The sequence below is a fragment of the Microtus pennsylvanicus genome, chromosome 8, assembly GCF_037038515.1.
Source record: "Microtus pennsylvanicus isolate mMicPen1 chromosome 8, mMicPen1.hap1, whole genome shotgun sequence".
NCBI lineage: Eukaryota > Metazoa > Chordata > Mammalia > Rodentia > Cricetidae > Microtus > Microtus pennsylvanicus.
In genome coordinates, this window is record NC_134586.1 from 110891618 (window position 1) to 110912748 (window position 21131).

At 39.8% G+C, this 21131-nt stretch overlaps 1 protein-coding gene across 1 annotated transcript in view; it reads left to right on the forward strand.

The window, feature by feature from the left end:
• The window catches only part of Fshr (follicle stimulating hormone receptor), a 183447-nt gene that overhangs the window by 76183 nt on the left and 86133 nt on the right, over positions 1-21131 (forward strand). Inside the window, exon 2 of the mRNA XM_075981893.1 lies at positions 15459-15530. Coding sequence (XP_075838008.1) covers positions 15459-15530 — 72 coding nt within the window. The remainder of the gene's footprint in view (positions 1-15458; positions 15531-21131) is intronic.

Here is a 21131-nt window from a genome sequence, read left to right on the forward strand (position 1 = left end):
ATCAACTGAGAAGACCACAGGAACTTCTCAGAGGCCAAGAGTGTTAGCCATTGCATCATGGGTGTCTATAGGAATAGCGAAGTATTAAAGTCGAATTCTGTTTATTCTCTCTGGCAGATTGCATAAAGGGAAGCCCTAAATTCTATCCAGATCAAAACTCAGGAGCTATAGCAGCACAAACTCCAGTCTGACTTAATTTGACTTAAAAAAAATGACGCCCTAAACATCATTTAGGGACAGTGAGCCAGCTCAGCAGGTAAAGGCACTTAGCACCGAGTCTGACAACCTGAGCTCAGCTTCAGCGTTCCATATCATGGAAGAAGAGAACAAATGTCTAAAAGTTGTCCTCTGACCTCCACATACATGTCTGTCCCACACAGAATGGATGAGGACTACTGTTTAAAGGCTGTTTCTGAGGAGGATTTTCCAGTGAAATCTTACCTTTAATATTCTTGGAGCTTCCTTGGGTATTTCGGAGTCTTTAGCCTTGGAAGACTACTGTCCCCTTTGAGTCAATTTCGCTTCTTTATAAATCCCTAAGCTTCATTTCTGATGTGGAAGTGATTTCTTATTAATAAAGAAACTGCCTAGGCCCATTTGATAGGCCAACCCTTAGGTAGGCAGAGAAAACAGAACAGAATGCTGGGAGAAAGAAGCTGAGTCAAGGAGTCGCCATGATTCTCACTCCTGACACAGCCGCAGGTTAAGATCTTCCCTGGTAAGCCAACTTGTGGGCTACACAGATTATTAGAAATGGTTTAGGTCAATATGTAAGAGCTAGCCAATAAGAGGCTGGAACTAATGGGCCAGGCAGTGTTTAAAAGAATACAGTTTCCTTGTAATTATTTCGGGTATAAAGCTAGCCCAGTGGCGGGACGCAGCCCAGCCCGCCAATCTTACTACAACAGAGTGGCGCCCAGACGTGATGGACTAAATTCACTTAAAAACCTGAGAAGGCTTAAAAATAAGGGAGAGAGAGTTTAACACAGATTTTTGTTGTTAGTTGGTGGCATGCTGTAGAGAGATTTCCTGATTCAGCAACAGCAGCAGGAAAAATATTGTGTCATTTTAAAGCACAGCTTCTTGGGGCTGTGCCGCCAGTGCAAACTCTGGCTTTAAAGCATTTCAATGGCTCTTATGGGACTGGATGTATCTGTTCCTTCTTGGGATCGGAAGGAGAGTGTTCTGAGACCGTGCCAATGGCTCAGTGCTCCCCGCTTGCACCTGGGCAAACGGCAGAATCAGGCTTAGGCAGGCAGAAGAGCATGGTGGATTCCTGCCGCCATACAGAGACGTGTTTTCAGACTGAGCAGTGCTCTGTGTGTCAGATTTGGCTGTAACTTGGATGAAAAGAGTTTCTGTGCTGCATGCTCAGTCTCAAGAGTTAAAGTGCTGAGTGCGGCTCCTACCTGGTGGCCCCAGAGCTAGTAGAAAATGGTACGTCCTCCATTTTGAAATTGGAGAGAAGTGGAGCCAACATCCAGAGCAGCCCTTCGCCCTGCAGCTCAGAGGTGCAACTGATTCAGTCACAAGTGGCTCCGCCATGTTGCACTGGGCAGGGCAAGCCTGCAGTACCTGTTTTTGACCTAGGAATGTCACAGCTTAGATTCTTAAGTGCTTAGCGATTTAAAAGCGCAAGACAAAGTGCTCCTAGATAGTAAAAAATTACAGATTCACAATAAAACAGATTCAGACATAAAAGACCACAATGTTGGATGAGTGTACGTAGGCTTGAGAGAGAGAAGAAAAAAAATAGAGAGAGAATAAAGTTAATGCCTTTAAAAAAAGGGTAAAGTCTTTAAGGAGACAGAGTACAGATAGTTATAGATTAAAAAAATAAAGAAAAATAAGCCATGCAAAAATGGAAAATTCACAGAGAGTCTGGATTATGTACATTGTGTTTTCTTTAAAATTTTTTACTGTAAAAGAGCTAAGTACAGAGAGACATTTCATTACATGGGCTGCCAAGCTAAAACAAAATGGATTTCATGAGGGTATTATGACTTCAGAATTTGGGTCTAAGGACATGATGCTTTAGAAAGGAGTTTCTTCTTTTGTTTTCACAGAGGATGAGAGTCTGTGGATTGCGTCTATCCCAATATGGTATGATAGACCACGCCCTCCTGAAAGGTTGCTGTGAACACCCTCAAAAAATTACTTCACTCAACTGCCAACTGAGATGACCCTGGCACACAGGTTATGCCATGAAAGACCTAATTAATGACGCCCCCATTCAGCAGGAAGCAGTTTGGAGAGAAAAAAAACTGCACCCATGTTCCCAAATATTGTTTATAAATGTTCTTTTACATTTAAAGGGGGATATGTTGTAGATATGAATAATTTGCATTGGTATGGATTTTAAGGTCAATTTTGTTATATGTATATGTATTTCTGATCTTGATTAAGGTATTGTGATTGTGTAGTTCATTTTTAAAATCTAATATATAATTAGGAAATATAGGTTGTTAATGGATAATCATTGATATTAGTAAAGCTTGTAGTCATGTGAGTTAGATTTTCTAGATATATAGAGATATACTTCAGTTAGATAGGCATTCTTCATATCTTTCAAAGACTGCAGAATATGACATTTAAAATATTTTAATAACTTAGGGCTTTTCATGACAATGAGACATGTCTGTTCTTGGCAGCACCAATCTACTTCAAAAGGAAGATGGGCATCGAAGAGGCTCCTTATGGAGTTGGTTAGCCATTTGGGCAAGAAACTGCTCTTGCCTGGACTGTTGCATAAACTGGACACAGAGAACCCACAGAGAGAGGACTGCTGAACTTGCCTAAAGGTGAGATGGTCTTTCGGGGTTCCTAATTCATGAGAGTCTGCGAGACATTCAGCAGGACACAGCAGAAAGTGACTGAACTGTCTTTGAAATTTCCTGCTTCATGGAAATGTCTGCTGGATACTATGGGCCTGAAGGCCGAAGATGGATGCCCCAACGGTACAGAGGAACTTTGGGTGACTGTCCAGGCAGCAAGATGTCTCTGTCATTTCTAGAGCTTTGGATTTCTTGTTTGCTTAGGTAATATTATATCCTTCTGGAGTCTTTGATGGAGTTGAAGAATGGTTAGTTATAGTAATAGTTTTCCTTAATTATGATAAAAGATAACATAGATATAATTATTGTGTATTTTGGGGGAGGGGTTGAGACAGGGTTTCTCTGTGGCTTTGGAGCCTGTCCTGGAACTACATATAATTATTGTAACTGTAATTCTTACTTGATAACTTTTGTTATATGTAATTTTACTATGTTAAAGTTAAAGCCTTTCTTTTTTGTTTAAACTAAAAAAGGGGAAATGATGGGGGAGTGATTTCTTATTAATAAAGATACGTCCTAGGCCCATTTGATAGGCCAATCCTTAGGTAGGCAGAGAAAACAGAACAGAATGCTGGGAGAAAGAAGCTGAATCAGAGAGTCGCCATGATTCTCCCACTCCCGACACAGCCGCAGGTTAAGATCTTCCCTGGTAAGCCACCTTGTGGGCTACACAGATTATTAGAAATGGTTTAGGTCAATATGTAAGAGCTAGCCAATAAGAGGCTGGAACTAATGGGCCAGGCAGTGTTTAAAAGAATACAGTTTCCATGTAATTATTTCGGGTAAAGCTAGCCGAGTGGCAGGACGCAGCCCAGCCCGCCAATCTTATTACAACACATTTCATTTGTTAGACACCCCAGTTTCCTACATCAAAAACCAATCAACCCTGAATCACATACCCTATCTCTTTGTTCTATAGACACACAGAGGCTTGTAGACCTGGCTTTGAGGATAGATTGCTACTTGAGAACCATATCCTTTGTTAAACAACAGACCAAGTAAAACTTGGTGTCTCCATCTTTAAATGGGCACAGATACAGTTACCCACTTCTTAAGGTGGTTCTAAGTTTTGCAACAGCTAATGTAAACGTGAAGTTGAACATAGAACCTGACACAGAAACACTAAGTTGTTGCCTTTTGTCATTTCTACTGCTCTGCACTGTTGTTATTGGCTTATAGATACACACAAGAGAATTAGACCTGGTGGAGAAGGGAATGTGCCTTGCTTACTAGTTTCCCCTAGAAATTGTGAACCATGTGGTAGATGCTCAAAAAATTTTTTTAAGTAATTAGTGGTAGCAGTACCTTTCACCTCCCTCTTTCACACCCTTCCATCTCTGCATGTGTATGTATTCATTTAACTCTAAAGGAATATTTCTGTTTTTATGCAATTATGTTTTGCATTATTGGGCCTATATTTTTTCAGTTGCCCCATAACCATTTCTGCTTTGTTTTAGACTCCTTTCTCCTCACTCTTATCTCCAGTTAGAACATAAGTGCATTATGACATATAATTTATGTTTTATTGATTTTTGTGGTTGTTCCTTTTGGCAAATGTCACAGCATATACAGAAGTGTCTGGTATTTGAATAGAAAAGCAATAAAAGTTTGACCAGCTATTTCATGTTATCCTTTCTGGCTTAGTGACTTTATTTCCACAGGGTGTGCTGCTCTGTTGTGCTGTCTGTGACTAGCAGTGGCATTGCACACCTAACACAGAGTGCTCTTCACCGTGACCCTGACCTCATTACCCATAAACCCACATCAGTCGGTCAAAGGAGGTCCCACAGCAAGATGTATATGTCTTATTCATTTATGTAGCTATCTCTGTGTCAGTCACACAGATATTAGTATATTGACTAATATCTTGATGGTTCCAGGTGTTTAGATTGTTCCATAAGCACATTCTAACAGAAAAGGTCAGAAATAAAAGAAGCTTCATGCAACCTACCCCACCCATCACACACCCAGTTTCTGCCAACCCCTTAACGACTGATCAGAGCTGCTTGCTGCTGATGCTTTATTTCATTGTAAGTAGGTGTTCTCAGCTTAATTATGCACCAAGTCCCCCAGCGAGCTTTAAACTAAGGATGATGATGGCCTCACCCCTTCCAGGCTGAAGCTCAGGCACAGGTGGCATGTAAAAATTTCCATTAGAGAATTATGTGACCAGAATTGGGAATCAATGGGTTCTGAAGGATCCCGACTCATTCAGAATACATCCTTCCAGACACCAGAAATCGCAAACTCAGTGTCTTAACGTGCGCAACAGAGTATCAGCAAATCCTAACCAAACAGCAGCTCCTGTTAGCGTAAGGTTTCAGCCATCTTTTGACCACTGGCACCTATGAGTCTTCAGGCTGAAGCCGAGGGTCACTACATCGTCTGCCTTAAATCTACGGTTTTAGATGAAATCTCACAATTGGAAGTACTGGCAAACAATTCAAACTTATTTAAAATATTGTCTGGGCTGAATAAAATCACATCCTGGCCAGGATTCCATTCATAGGCCATTGTTGTACAGTTTTTACTTTAAACCAACCATATCATTAAAATACTTTTTATATTTCTAGCATATCTGTATTAAATTCCAAGAAGGCTTGACGAGGAGGCTTAACTCAGAAACGTCCTCGATACTAAGCAGAGATAATCAATCAGTAGAGTCAAACTAGTTTTAAGGGGTCTAGAAAGTTCTATGGTTTAGAATATGAGACAATCAGTTGCCTGAAACACAGAATGACTATTTCAACCTAGAGCAATTGCTGGTATCATGACCCCACATCTACCAGTATTCATCTATACCTTCAGTATCTATGGCACTGACTGAGCTGTTTGGGTTCCACCCAAGTGCCTGCTCTCTGGGACCAACCTAGATGCCTGGAGCTATAGCATCTAAACCTATGCAATTTTGGAACAAATACAACTCAAGACAATAAGTGGTACAAGTTTGGTGAGAGGTTAATTTACACACAGGAGATATTGCATGTCTCGTGAAAGCTTTCAGTTCAGAAGAAGTGTAATTGGAAATGGACTAAGGTCAAGGAGAAAAAGAATGACCAGCAGGTTTAGATTCCCAGAGGCAACTGTGAGCAGGCTGAATGTGGGGCTTTGGCACTCTTTGGTTTTCTCGCCTTTTGTTTAGTCTTTCTTTAGGTTAAAGAATGTGGTGGCAAGTAGTATAGAGGAACAGCCGCCCGAGTATGACAGGTGAGGCAGACTAGACAGATGCCAGAGAAGAGGGTATGTGCGTAGCTCCTAGCCAAGGCTGCAGGTGACGACCTGAGATAGCGTCCTGAGTGATGGCCTAGATGTTCTGACCTCAGGACAGAAAAGGAAGTATGTTATTCTGCCATGTCCTGGAACAGATTCTTTCTGTGATAAGCAATTAACATGGAAGTGTTTCTTTCACTTTTACAGGGGAACTGAGGTGGAAAGAACATAACTATGATCCCATCGTACAACCATATTATAAAATTTACCAGGTTTAACCTTCCGATTTAAAAGTGGGATTTATATGTTGTATAAATAGAGGCAAAATAGGGCTCAGAGTACTAAGGGTTTTTTTGCTTGTTTGTTTGTTTTGTTTTTTGCCTGTTTAGTTGGTTGGTTTTTTCTTTTTTGTTTTTGTTGTTTTTTTTTAACCTGTTATCTTTTCTCTTCACTACTGTGCTTCTCCAGAGAATACTTGTATATAAATGGCTTCTAAACCATACTCTCAAGCAAAAAGAGAGAAGATCACCAATGAGGGAAATTCTCTTCCCAGCCAATGTAAACAAAGGAAAGACCAGACAGAGAGAAAGGCTCCAGCCTTGCTGGGAGGTTGCCTGGAAGAGGAGATCAATTCAGGCATGATATGCAGAGATGGCACCATCCCTATTACCAACAAGAACAGATGTTGAGATAAGGCCACAGAAATGGAAGCAAAAGGACAGCAGATTCAGAGCAGCTGTGAGAAAATGCTTGAATGGATGACATGCTCTGCTCCGCTATCATCCTGGTGAACACAAGAAGTAACCATGCCTTCATATCTTCCCAACCATTCTCCTGCTTTAGTTCAAAATAGTGTTTCCTCCACAAGTAGGGCTTTCTAAATGATGATCAGGAGACAGTTTTAAGCAAGGCATGTTGACATATGCCTTTGATCCCAGCGCTTGGGGGGAAGATGCAGGTGGATCTCTGTGAGTTTCAGGTCAACCTGACCTATACAGTGAGTTCTAGGACAGCCAAGAGAGAGAGAGAGAGATTATAAATAAAACTAAAAATAGAAAAGGAGAGACTTTTATCTTTTAAAAAGGGAGGGTGTTGGGATGGTTTTTAACAACCAAGAAATCAACAGAGACAAACTTCCTCTTTTGCCTCTTATGGTAAATGCCATCACCATCCCACTAATGTAAAAAGCCTAGTGTCATCATGAGTGATAAAACTCTGCTGTTTGAATCAATTTAAGCACCGTTTGTCTACTACATGTTCCTACTACAGGCTTAGAAACCAAAAACTAGTAAAGAAAGCATGTTTCTTTTTCCGTATTTTCCTCTGCCTCTAGTTGCTATAGTTTCTGATCTCAAATGATTTGGGCTGTGGAGGAAACAAGATTGGAAGGAAAGGAATTCAATTATGTCACCTACAGCCTGGTAGTCCCTGAGGGTGTGGCAGGGATCCAAATGTTAACTGTTATTCTCAGGGAGCTGCTGTGGGCTCGGCAGTCTCCTGACACTGAAGACCTCCCTCTGCCTCTCCTCCAGCATCCCCTACTCGCAGCCTCGCTCTTAGTACCAATTCAGTAAACAGAAAAATCCACTTTCCTCAGAATAAGCTTTCTCAGATCTCTGTTTTGTTAGACCTAGGTCTACCTCATGGGAAAACTCATAGTTTTGCCCAATTGTCTCTACACCAGAAGTTTTCTCTCACAAATAGCTAGCCACTTCACAGGTTGCAGACCGTCATGTTCTAGTTCCTCTGTCTCTCAAATGACAGGAAGCACATGTCAACCCTTACATAGCTCTCCTGCTGCCTCACACACTTGGCTTGAACAAGATTCCACACCATGAAGATAGATCAGACAACACTGACACCTCTTCAGAGTCCTTTCTGGGAGATACTAAAGCCTTCATTCAACCTTGAAGGCAACTGGTGAATTCATATTGGCTGGACCAATTTCCATGTATTTCACGATAGGCAACATTGCATACTAAGGCATGGGACATTTGCTACTATCTTACTATTCCAGTCAGTCAGGGTTCATATAAAAATGTAATGGGGTTTTATAAAAAAAAAAAAAATTAAGGTGAAGGCTGAAGGGGGTAAGCATGCTTGCTAAACACATGTGAAGATCTGAGTTCAGACCCCTAGAACCCACATCAGTCTAGGCATTGTAATGTCATTGTAACCCCAGCACGCCAGTTACAGGAAGGTGAAAGAAAAAGATGAGAGAATCCTCAGAAGCTCGTGGGACTTCCAGCCTGGTGTATATAGCCATGGACAAGAAGAAATCTTATATCGGTGAGGTGGAAAATGAAGACTGACATCTGAGGTTGCCCTCTGACCTCCACATTCATACCTAGCATACATGTCTATATTTGCACACATGTGTGCATACATATATGCTCTGTCATAAATCGTCTGTCTCTCTATCCACCCATCTGGGAGTCAAATTACATATGCAAGCCACCTATTCCTACACATCATGTGCTCCGTGTGTTTCTAAGATTCATGGATAACAAGAGAGGAAATACAGCCACTTAGATACAGCCACTTAGATACCCAGATCACTTTCTAACCAGCTTGGTCATCTGCTAGATCACGGAAAATAGTTTATCCCAGTGGTTTGTGCTGCTTTTCTTTCTAATTGCATTGTTTGCTTAGTTCTCTCCACATAGTGTCCCTAAAATCATGCTCAGAAAGTTAATTAGAGTGGGCGTTTGACCTAAAGAGTGTGAAGCATGAAAGCTCATGGCTTTACAGGGTCAGGCTGATGATCAATTCCTTCCCTGTGCATCCTTTGCCAAGCTGTTCTCACTTGAATTTTTAAACTTGTGTGAAATTCAAAGAATATCAAGCCTAGTGTCATTTACACTTGGGTCATCATAAAAAGGCAGATTTCTCAAAAAGAGTATTGGCCATTTTCCAGACTGCCAGGAAGCTTTTTATGGAATCTTTTAACACATTTTCCTTTCAGCCAGAAAAGGGAATTAAACTTGGCCAAGGGTGAATGCTCTGCCCAAGACATGAATTACTGTGACCAGAGACAGAGTTCAAGGAAGACCTAAAGCTCCCCAACATGGGGAAAGAAGGAATAAAAATCCACCTGCCCACCCCACTTATCACATAAGAGCACAGACTAATAACAAATAACAAAGCAGTTTCTTTTCAGGAGGCATTTTGGTGAATTGTGAATTGTAGCAACCTTTTGTGTGCATTCTGCCCCTAAGAGAATGTGGTAAAGGAGCCACCTTCCCAAAGGCAGGCTGATGGCACTTCTAACAGCCCTGCTCTAAAACAAACAAATAAATAAAAGATGCTTGGGAATCTCAATCTTCCAAAGTTGATCATGAAATATTTCACATATAAGGAATAAAGAATGATACAAATAATATCTATCAAACAGCCATCAGCTTTGCCAGGTCTTGACATTTGGTCACCCTTTTTGGATACCTCTTGATGCAGAAATAAACTCTGTGCCTGTTCTGGGACTGGCTATCCTCATTTTAACAATTATGGCGGCATCTTTATAGGTCTTGTTGTGCAGGCTTTATTATTTAAATGTGGTGAAGCCAACAGGTCTAAGGACCCAACATTGAAAAGATGGCTCCTTAGACTTACAAATCCCTAGACAAAGGAAGTATAGCCTAGACGAAGGGTTTTATTGGATGTATGCCTATTAGAGAAATTATGTTTTTTTTCTTTCTTTTAATATTGCAATTTTATTTGTAGAGTTGTCTAATATATGGCAACTTTGAAATTCTTGGGAAACCCAACTTGATTTTTTTTTTTTATTTAGACTGCATGACACATCCATTATTGCTGTTATTTCAGACTGTATATTTATACTATTGAGATTTTTATCTTAATTTTTTTATATTGTTCCTGTCTGGCTTTGCTGCCAGGTTACACTAACTACACCAGACAGCCTGAAAGAAATTTTCTTTCTCACTATGGCAGTGTCTTGGGTAGTTTTTACAAAGTTGGGGTTTTCTTTTCTGATCTCAAGAGCCAGAGTACACTTCTGAAATCATATTGTTTGACCTTGATATTTGATGAAAAGTTTTTAAACTATGACCCACCAAACTATGCAGTGTCTTGTATCTATCTGAGGTAGTTGTCCTAATTCTGTCTCTATGAAAACTTCCTGTGCTGTTTGATTTTGAATGAGGAATTTATTATATATACCACTGAGAGGCCTTCTGTTTTCTGAAGAGAAAGAAAAAACAGAGGATTTAGAATAGAGGGGACATAGGTGGGTTCTATTAGGAGGGGAGTGAGGGGAAGGAGAGGTAGTTACAGTTGGGATGTATGTTATATGAGAGAAGAATAAAGAAAATGAAAAATTAAAAAATAAAATATCTAAAAAACTTCTTGGAGTTCTCTCATTTAAAGTTATATCTGTAGTGCCATCTCTCCAGCCATGTGTGTAGTGTGTGGGATATGCATGTGTGTGTGTTGTGTATATATGTGTGGTGTTATAGATGGTTGTGAACCATCATATGCATGCTGAAAACTAAACCCAATTCCCTGGAACAGCAACCAGTGCCCTTAACTGCTGGATCATTTCTTCAGCCCTAGAATTATGAGATCTTTAAACCACTACACTAAACCGTAAATATTACCAAAATAATTTCTTGCTCATTCTAGAAATAAACAGAGCAAATCTTAACTTTACAGCTATAAAATGGAAAGTTTATGTAATGATTAAACTTTATGAATAAAGATGCCTTTTGACTCACCATGAATAAATCCATTTAATCAGTTGATAATATTGAAATTTAAAATTTCATTTGAGGAGGTAGGGAAGATCTGGGAGGAGTTGGGAGAGGGGGAACCATAATTAAATATATTTTATGAAAAGAATCTATCTTCAGTTAAAAACAATTGCATTCTCACACTTAACTTACCAAACATTACAGCCTAGCCTGACCTGTCTTAAACACTCCCAGAACACTTAAACTGCCCTGTGGTTGGACAACACCATTTAATACAAAGCCTATTTAATGACAAATTGCTGAATATTTAATGCAATTTATTGAATATGTATATCCAGAAATACAGTGACAACACATAATAGTCGGGCATCTGTACCTATGTACCAAATTAACCTTGGACCAGAAAGATTTTTTAATGCTAATGTCACATTCCTCAAACCTACAGTATTTACATTGTGTTAGATACCATAAGTAATTAGAGATAAGTAGTATATAGAAAAGCATATATAAGCTAGATATGCATATATATATATATATATATATATATGAAGTACTTACTTGAGTATTCACGGCTTTTGCTATCCTCAAGGATGTGAGCTAGTCTAAAAACAACCCTCAAATAATACCCAAGAACAAGTACCCACTGTAAAATGTCTGTTGTTTCCTTTCCTACCCTCATGGCTTGCTTCTATAGGGAGCTATGGCTCATTTTGGTGGCTCACAATGGTAGCCAGGAAAAGACCAAAACATAAAATTAGAATTACAGCTTCTCCTGAAAGCATATTGTCTTTACATCATCATAAAAAGTCAAAATTTATATGTCAAACTGCTCTCGCTCAAGGACTGTTTATCAAGCTGTAGTGTCTCCTGGGTGTTTCATCTTCCCAAAACTTCTCTGTTGCCAGTCTCTTGTTTCAGCAATTATATTGATACTCATTGACAGTCTTTTGTTTCCTCAATTGTATTACTAATAATTAGTTTTCTCTTTACTGCAATCAAATACCTGAAAAGGAAAGAAGAGCTTGCTCATCTTACAGTTTGAAGGGATAGTCCACTGTGGTTGTTTGAATGAGAATGGCCCCCATACTTGGTCCAGGAAGAGGCACCATTTGAAAAGATTAGGAGTTGTGCCCTTGTTGGAGGAAGTGTATCATTGGGGGTAGGCTCTGAGTTTTTCAAAAAGCCCATTCCAAACCCAGAGTCCCTCTCTTCCTGCTGCCCGTGGATGCAGATATGGAACTGCCAGCTGCTTCTCCAGGAACATGTTCCCATACATACCAGCAGACTCCCCACCATGATGACAATGGACTAAGCTTCTGAAACTTTAAATAAGCTCCAATTAAATGCTTTCTTTTCTAAGAGGAGGCATGCTTGTGATGTCTTCACAGCAGCAGAACCTGAATAAGACATCAGCTAAGCTGTCAGTGGCTCATGTGTTCATGGCAAGGAATCCAGCCGATCAAGTCTAGTGCTCAGCTTGCTTGCTACTTTTTACTCAGTCTGGGACCCCAGGCAATTCAAAGATTGCACCTACATTTAAATAAAGGACTTCTAACCACAATTAACAGTTTAGAAACTCGCTCACTGACACATGAAAAGGATATTCTACATGATTCTAGATTTTGTCATGCTGACAATCAATACCAATAATCACGCCAATGTTTCTTGTCATACTGCTTTTGGGTTTCACTTTAAATTCTATCCAGGAATAGAATGAGGAAACACTGCCTTACGGTTTTTCTCTTTCAACAGTTCAATCCATCTTCTGCTGGTTTCTTCTGACAGAAGCTTAGCTCATTAATATTCTGTCTTTCTGTCCCTTCTAATGCTATAATAATTTAAAGCTGAAAGCTGTGTATGAGTAAAAGCTTAACTATTTATATTCTATTTTCTTATATTACCCCAAATCTTCTTATGATTGTAATTTCTTCTTTGTGTGATTTAAAGGAGTGCTAATATTTTGTGTTGATTTTCCATATGGGTGTATGTGTGTTGAGGTAAAGGAGTAGATTATCTTCTACTGTTTTCTAAGTGACTGAGCAATTGCATTCTTGCCAAAAAAGTTCTTTATTTTCACACTAATTTGCTCTGTGACTTAGTTCAGGGTCAATATCTTTTAGTATTGCTTATTGACTTGGTGGGTTTTCTGACTATTATAAATTCCTACCTAGTCAATGAAGGGTACTAATTTTTAGACTCCACAGTGTGTGTATGCATATGAGTGTCTGTCTTCCTACTGAATTAAGTTTTCTTATTATCTAAATAATTATCTAGCTAAAAGTTTTTAGTGTTTAATTAAATTTATCCTTTTGTCTTTATTTTACCCTCATATTTGAATGGTAATTTTCTAGTCACATAGTTCTAAATTAACAATTGCTTTTCTCTAATAGTTTTTAAGATATTCTTACAAATTTTTCTAATTCTTTTCCTTTGAAGATATTTTGTCTTTTTCTCTCTTTTTGCTTTAAAAATGTTTTCTCTTATAGATCCATAGTTTTTATTATCAGATATCTAGCAATGAAATTTGGTTTCTTTTTGTAGGATAGCTTGGGTTTTCTGAATCTGAGGATTTATAGCTTTCCACAAATTATGGAGTATTTCCCGGGTGCTATTTTAATGAAAATTGACAAGCCTGTATTTTCTGTTCATTTCTTTCTGGGATGCATATAAGATAAGGGGGAAAGAATGACTATAGGAGCAAGGGTTGAGGGGAAGGGAGAGGAGAAGAGGGAGGGAGAGGAGAAGAGGTTGGCAGAGACTTTGCATTTACCCTCTGTTACCTGGCAGACCAGTTTGGCATCCATATACAAATTCCTTGGTTACCAAATCTGGAAATCAAACTCATTCTCCCCTCCCCCTTCAGATTCTGATTTGAACTCAAACTTGCTTAGAATAACATCTGGGATTCAGTTTCTTACTTTGGGCTTTTGACAATTTTTTGACACTTTTGTACAAGCACAGCCATACATGTTAAAGTGATATCTGTTATGATTTATTTAAGACTTCTGGAAAAAATGAAAATTGTTCTTTTTAAAAACTGCTTTCAAGTGTAAAAGCACATAAAAATATGTTCAGAACTGAGAGTGTAAAATGCAGTGTGACCCTACATAGCTTCCATTCCAAATGACTATTCAACTATATAGAAGTTCATTAAGATGTATAGACTTTGGGTCTGTTGTGTGAGTTGATTTTTGTTTTGTTTTTCAAGTTTTTAATAATAAATTTTAGAGACTTTTTAAAAATCTTAATTGTTTTAATAACCTTGAACAACCTAATACAGGCGTGGTCCTTGAAACTTCTAGAAAAGAAGCCTGTTACTAGAGCTACAGAAGTGGTAGAAACAGGAGAATTGGTCTCTGCCATGGCTTCTCATCACGGAGCAGGAGCATGCAATAGCCAAGCTCAGACAACAGGAGAGAAAAGGCCTGCATGCCCACAGTGCAGCTCAGAACATCTGAAACTCCAGGCCGACTTTAAGCATGCAAGGCAGCTTGTGCTTGAAGCATTTTCTAAACATTCCTTGCTTTGCTCTCCTGTCAGGCACCAGTGTTGTAAAAACCCATTCAGAGAGAGCTGTGATGTGCCAGGTCTAGGTGACAACTCGGAAAACAGTCTCTGCCCCCGTGGAACTCTCACGCCTCTCAGGGGGAAGAGACAATTATGTGAACAGGCAGGCAAGAAAGAAAAATGTACAACATGCCAGAAGGATCATGAGAAAAATTTTAAGCAGGGAAGTGGGCCAGGGGACATGTCATTTTACATAGAGAGGTCGGAAAAAACCCAGCTGAGAAGGTGAATTTTGAGAGAATGGAAGATGAGGGGCAAGTCAGGAGGCTGTCTGCGGGCATGATGGGAGGATGAACCTGAAAATGTTACTGAGCGCATGCATTGCAAACTCTTACTATTAATTAAGCTGTTTAGCAAACTTTGAAGCAAACAAGAGGTTAAAGGAGCTAGAGAACAGAGAACTGGAAGCTCCTGTGAGGTTCGGAATGCCACTGTAAGCAATTTGTATTTTCCCTGAGTCAGGAGAGGAGCAGGACCCGATGGGAGTTGTTTTGTCACAAGGGTGAATCAGACATTTTAAACAAAAGAGATGTCAGAAAACCAGAAGTGGCTGCAGCAAAGAGAGGATTTCATGAACAGGGAAAACAGTGACATACTTGTATATGGATGTTGAAATTCAGCAGAGGGGGGATATACAAGCATGAGATGTATGAAAGAGGCGGGGAGATTTGCTGGGGTGTTTTCCTGGAGGAGAGGGAAATGGTGGAGTATGGGTGGGAGGGACTCTTCTTGGGCATGATGCTGGACAGCTCACCCATGGTACCAGGAGGACTGGCAGCAGGTGCGCTCACTGCAGTGAACATGTGAGAACAGTCAAAACTTTTCTCCTGATTCCCCTTTCCCCTGATGAATGGGATGGAAGGTCAGCTCAGTATGAGTGGAGGACAATGTGTAGAAGGGTCTCATGACTGACGGGCAGGCCTAGGCTCCAACCCTTGCTCATCTCTGCTATTCAGTGTTTCTTGAAACAGAACCTGGATGAGTGCTTTTCTGTGAGGAAGGGAACAATGGGAAACAATCTGAAGCCTTATTCTCATGGCAGGCATCCCATGTGTGTTTGTGTTACCTGATGGAATTCATCAATCACTCAATTGTTTATGATCCGGTGGATTATAATGCTTTATACCCACTCTCTTTTCAGGAGGTTTGTGCTCACCAAGCTTCGAGTCATCCCAAAAGGATCGTTTTCTGGATTTGAGGACCTAGAGAAAATGTAGGTATCTGATGTTGCTGTGTGAATGCCCCAGGTGGGCCATGGGTGGTGACCTTGTGCCATGTCTAACATGATGTTCTATACATGTGTCCATCCTTTTCAATGACTCCTTATCTGTAGATTCAACAAAGCGTTGGTTGAACGTATTTGGGAGAAAATATTCTGATGTGTGTATGTATGTGTATAATTCTTATTATTGTTATTCTATAACTGATACAATAATACAACTATTTATGTAGGTTTGCATTGCATTATGTATTTCAAGTAAGCTAAAATTGATTTATGTTGCAGTATGCATGACTATGTGGGAAGATTATGCATGTTATGTATAAGCTCTATAGTGATGTATGTAAGTCCTGAGCACCTATAGATCTGGTGGTTAAGAACACATCCTAGAACCTCTATTTGTTGGGAAGAACTGCATTTAAAAGTCACTGGGTGTTCCAAAAATCTTTTGCATGCCTTCCCTTTTCCTTTCTTATTATACTTCTTACCAATGGTGGTTAGAAACAATTGCTAATATTCCATCACTCTTGTGTGGTTTTGCAAAATGATTTACTTTCCAGGGCCCATAGATTAGATAACTCAAAAAAGAAATCATTTTTTTTCTGTTTACAGCCTTTCTCTTTTAAAGACATCCTCCTACTAGCACTGGTTAGCTTTGAATCAACAGCAAGGGCTAACGTCTCTGTCCTTAGCATTTAGACTTCTGGTTTCTGAGTCATATGCACAATTAATAGTCACTGATTCGCAAACATGTGTAAGTATTGAGAACGTTTGCAGGACTGGCCAAGAAGTCTCCTTTGATGTAGCAAACACTGACATTTATTGATGTAGTTTAACATAGAGTAGACTCCAAATGGAATTTTCTCAAGGCGGGGTGCAAGAGTAAACCCAGAGTGAATCCTCTCACACCACAAGTAATATGCCCTTCCTTTGAAGGCCTTTGGCTTCCCTGGAGGATTTTAGAAGGGAGACATGCACTCTGCAATGACACAGCCAGGATTTAATACTTACATGTCAGTAGGTACATTTAGAGATGTACTGAGTTTTCAGAAAAGGAAATAATTTTATGGCAATAAGGTGAAAGCTACCCTCCAGCTCATGTATTTCTCCTGGAAGCTGTAGGATTTTCCCACCTACTTGGTCCCCCCACTTTAAGACGATTTCTTACTAATGTCCAGGGGAGAGAGAACATGATCTATTCACAAATGGAACACAAAGTAGGGAGGAAAGCCCCATGCTTTCATAATTAAACCATCTGCTTGCAAGACAGTGGCCAGAGTCCTGGTTAATTGCTAGCTTCTGTAAAACTGACTATGTAATCTTGAGGTTGCCTTTAAGGCCTTTGCTTCCTCGTTCTGTATTTGAGAAAGAGAACTTCATTGTCATGTTAGTTGAGAGCTCAGTTTAAAATGTTCTGTCTTCCAATGTTCTCAGCTGGTAAAGATATTTAACACAAGGACAGGCATTCATCTTAATAGAGCTTACCACGAAAGTCATAGTTTGTGAGATTTGTTCCTTGGTAGACTAGCCAATGCCTGGCCAATGATGTGACATATACTAGATGACTAGAAGCACTCCTGGATCCCCCAAACATCCTACCACTCGCGTAGATACAAAACTAATGACTATCAAAAATAACCCACCTCATAAAATTTTATCTGGCAAATATGGCTGGCCCCTCACAGGACACTCAGCATCAACGAGACCATTGTATGGTTAAAGAGCTGGCCAAAGCAAGCTGACATAACAATAATACAAGGAATGAGGAAGCTGGTTCAGTAACAGTGTCACCACACAGCATCTGTTGCCTCTTGTCTTTATAAGTTAGCTAAGTCTATTGCAATGAGGTATAAAGTGCAATTACACTTGGCGTTGAACTCTTCTCACCCTGAAGCATCACCCTCTATCCCGCAGGTCTCAGGAAGCCACCTGCTCCTGTAGTCCCCAGGATCACCATCCCCTCACTGTCTCACAACCTGTTTTGTCACAGCTAAGTTCTCATCTCCTTCCTACGACCATCCTTTTCACCTAAAGTAAAAGTCTTTATTTTTTAACCTACTTCCTACATTTAATAAATACTGGCTTCATCTCCAGTATCTCCCTCTCCATAAATCTCTTTAATTCATTCTGCATATGACCATGTTTCTCTCCTATCCTTACTGAAAGAAGAAAAGGGAAACACTTTCTCCTGAATGTTCCCTTCCCGCCATGCATTTACCTCTCTTTTCACCATGAATACCACTGAAAGGATACCCTCTCCTGCCCTCCTTCCTCCCTCCCATTCAGTCACCTCTTCACCTGCACTCACTTGTGATTTGGCTACAGATTCTTCAAAACTGTCTAATTATCAAAGGTCTTAAGCAACAACTAATATTGCCAGATCTAATGACTTTGGGAGAGGATGGGGAAAGTGATGATTGCAGCAGTCTTCATTTGGTACCTGGCACATGGTGAAGTCCTCAGCGAAAGTTAAGTACAATAATTATTGTGAGGAGGATGCTAATCAGAAACTCCTGCTATCCTTCAGCTCTCAGTTCTCCTCCAGAAGTCTTCCCCAACCACACAGAGACACTGCTCTTCTTCATGGCGGAACTATTTTTTTTTTTTGCAGACCTTGTTTACCCGCGTATCAGAGTTTCTACTATGTCACGCACCCCCGCAGCAGAGCGGATTGTTTTGTTTGTAGGTCTTTTCTCCCTCACACTAAGTACATGTGGTTGAAGGAGACATTTCCAGCTCTGGAGATGAGCTCATAACTTAGGTGGCAGGCAGTTTGAACACCACGTCTCTTAGCTTCAGTGACTGCTAGAGGAGTGCTTCTGTAATCTAGGCAAGTCATAAATCTTGAGGCTTTCATGGAATTGAGCAATGAAAAAGTCAGATCTTTTTTTAGGAATATAATGCCACAAAGAAGTGAAGACAGATAATTGTCACCATCTATCCACTATGGGTGTTGATGAGGATAAAACTCACATAATAGAAGGAAAGACTCAGAGAGAGCCCAAGTCCTAAAGACACTAGAACTTGAATAAAGTTGTTTTTAAAGCTGTTCTTTCTCTCTGAACATAGAGTTAAATGAACCATTAAATCCCCTTCTTTTCCTTAAGCCTGTTGAGAGTTTATTTTCTTCTGCCTCTCAGAACAGAAAAGAGTCTAACAAATGTTCACAGCACAGGTTTTGCACATAACTTCTTATGTAGTTTTTATCTTGGACTGTATTTTAATTATGACCATATAATTACCAAGTGTCTGCATAGACTCTCATGCTTATCTGCCTATAGATTCCTATTGTTGGGAGTTTGTTTGTTCATCCTGGCCATCCAGAACTGAAATAACCACACAGATACTGTATTAATCAAATCACTGCTTGGCCCATTAGTTCTAGCTTCTTATTGGATATTCCAAAGTAGAATGTGCTTTGTGTTCATGGACTTAACTAGATTGCCCAGATTCTGAGATTGCACATCTTTATTTCCCTCACCCCCATGCTGTATGAGCATCCAACTATCAACCAGCTATATAAGTGTTAACGATACCTCTTTGTTCATAATGTTGTCTAGCACCTTAACTTCCCATTCTGTATCCATAACACTGATGGACTTGCATCTCTTCCTCCTTACAATTACAAAAGATTCATGCTTTTTTCCATCAAAAAAGAAAGGAGAGTTGAGTATACATCCTAACCCTCGCAGATGAGTCTTCCTGGTTCATTAACCCAGTTCTGTTTTTGTGAAAAGTTAGCACGAGAGTCTTCTGGGTAAAACAGAAGCTTCCCCATTAACGATGACAGAGCCACTGTTCACGTTCTAGCCTTCATCAGCATCCTTAGCTCAAGCCTCCCAACTCTTCTTTGCTTTGGGACTTGCTGGGAGTAAATGGAAATCATTAAACTCTCTGCAATGTGAAGTGGTTTTGCAAAGTGCTCTGTAAACTGTTTACATTGTCTTTAATTACTTTGGAGCCATATGTCAGCTTGGTATAAAGTGTGAAGATTGGACTGAATAAAGTGGGGGGAGTAGGTGACAATGTGGTGATTTATGGTAACCAGAAAAATTATGTATGGAAATGAGTACAATTTAAAAACACATCTACGTGTTATTATAACACAGGAGGGGGGAAGAAAAGCCAGTTTATAACAAAATATGTTTGAAAATAGGAGCATGATGAATATGTAAATGAGACCAATCAACATCAGCTGAGATATGGTAAATGCAGATGAGACGGCAGTGAGCCAAAAAGTAAATTAGCTCCCAAACCATAAATATGAACCATATAAAATTCATTTGAAATATTCATGATAACATAAGGACAAGAAATATAATCAAGTGATTTATTTGCATATAAAAACAAGCACACTGGCCTGACACTACAGCCTTCATGGCCAGATCACAGAGGGAAAAGTTGGTTTAACAGAGGGAATTTAGAGTGAGCACAGGTGCCCAGACGCTAGACAAAGCCGAGGCTCCTTTTGATTCTCAGTCCTTGGGGCTCACTCTGGACAGATGAAAAGAAAGGAAACAAGTCAGAAAACTACAGCAGTGAGGGCAACTGAGTTCTGTTGCTTTGCCCTCTTGACACTTCCTTACAAGGGTCCTTGAGGCCCTTCCTAGTCCAGCCCTTTACGCTTCTTACAATTAATGAAGAAAGGCCTTAGGTCCTATTTGCTGAAATTAGCAAGAAAGAGGCAATGTCAAATCCATATGTGTCTGTGGAAAATGGGAGGCCAGTATGGACTTGGTAGATTCCAGATGGGGAAAGAAGTTCAGTGCCTCTAAGATACTGGTCGCATTTTACCACCACCATCCCATGGGCCTTTGGAAAACCACATATCTGAATAGTTGGGAATGTTTTTAATTCCACTTTCTATGATAGATACAAACAGTAGCTCTTTTCATGCTTCTGTAATGATGTTAATGTACCTCTAGAATAGTTATAGCCATATAATAAATTCTAATTAATAATTAAAAAGAGATATATTGTATTGGCAAACACTAATGTATATATTTTACTACATTTGTCTAATCTATATGCATTCATGTAGGTGCACACAAGCCATGTACACATGTGTGTGGCCCAGTGGCTTAAACACATGAGGTTGTCAGGATGAATGGCAAATACCCTTACTCAACCAACCATATCATAAGCACTGCAACTGTCATTTTACAGAATTACTCTATAAAGTTAGAGAACTCAGGGGAATCAAAGGCTATTGAAGCTTTATTTGGTGTCATGTGAAACTTACTAGTGGAGAGGGCTTCTGTTCCTGAACATCTGGACCCTCAGAAACTGAGTCCCAAGTGGTTTTGTGCTGAATGAGCTTCAGAGCAAAGGAAGCCTATCCTTGGAGTTCTCCTCTTTCCAGCTCTACTGCACCAATTCACTTCCACTAAGAGTTACGTAGCTCTAAGAATTCGTAGGCTGAGACTTGCCTAGTAAGTTGCAAATGAACGTAGCAGTTGGGAAAAATAAGAGTGGGATCCATTAAGTTGTCATTACTAAGTCAGGTCAAGAAGAGTTAGTGTACAGAAAATGGGTCCTATGTCATTTCTGTTCTTTGTAAATGTTCTGAAAATAAGTATCTTCTTTGCATTTATT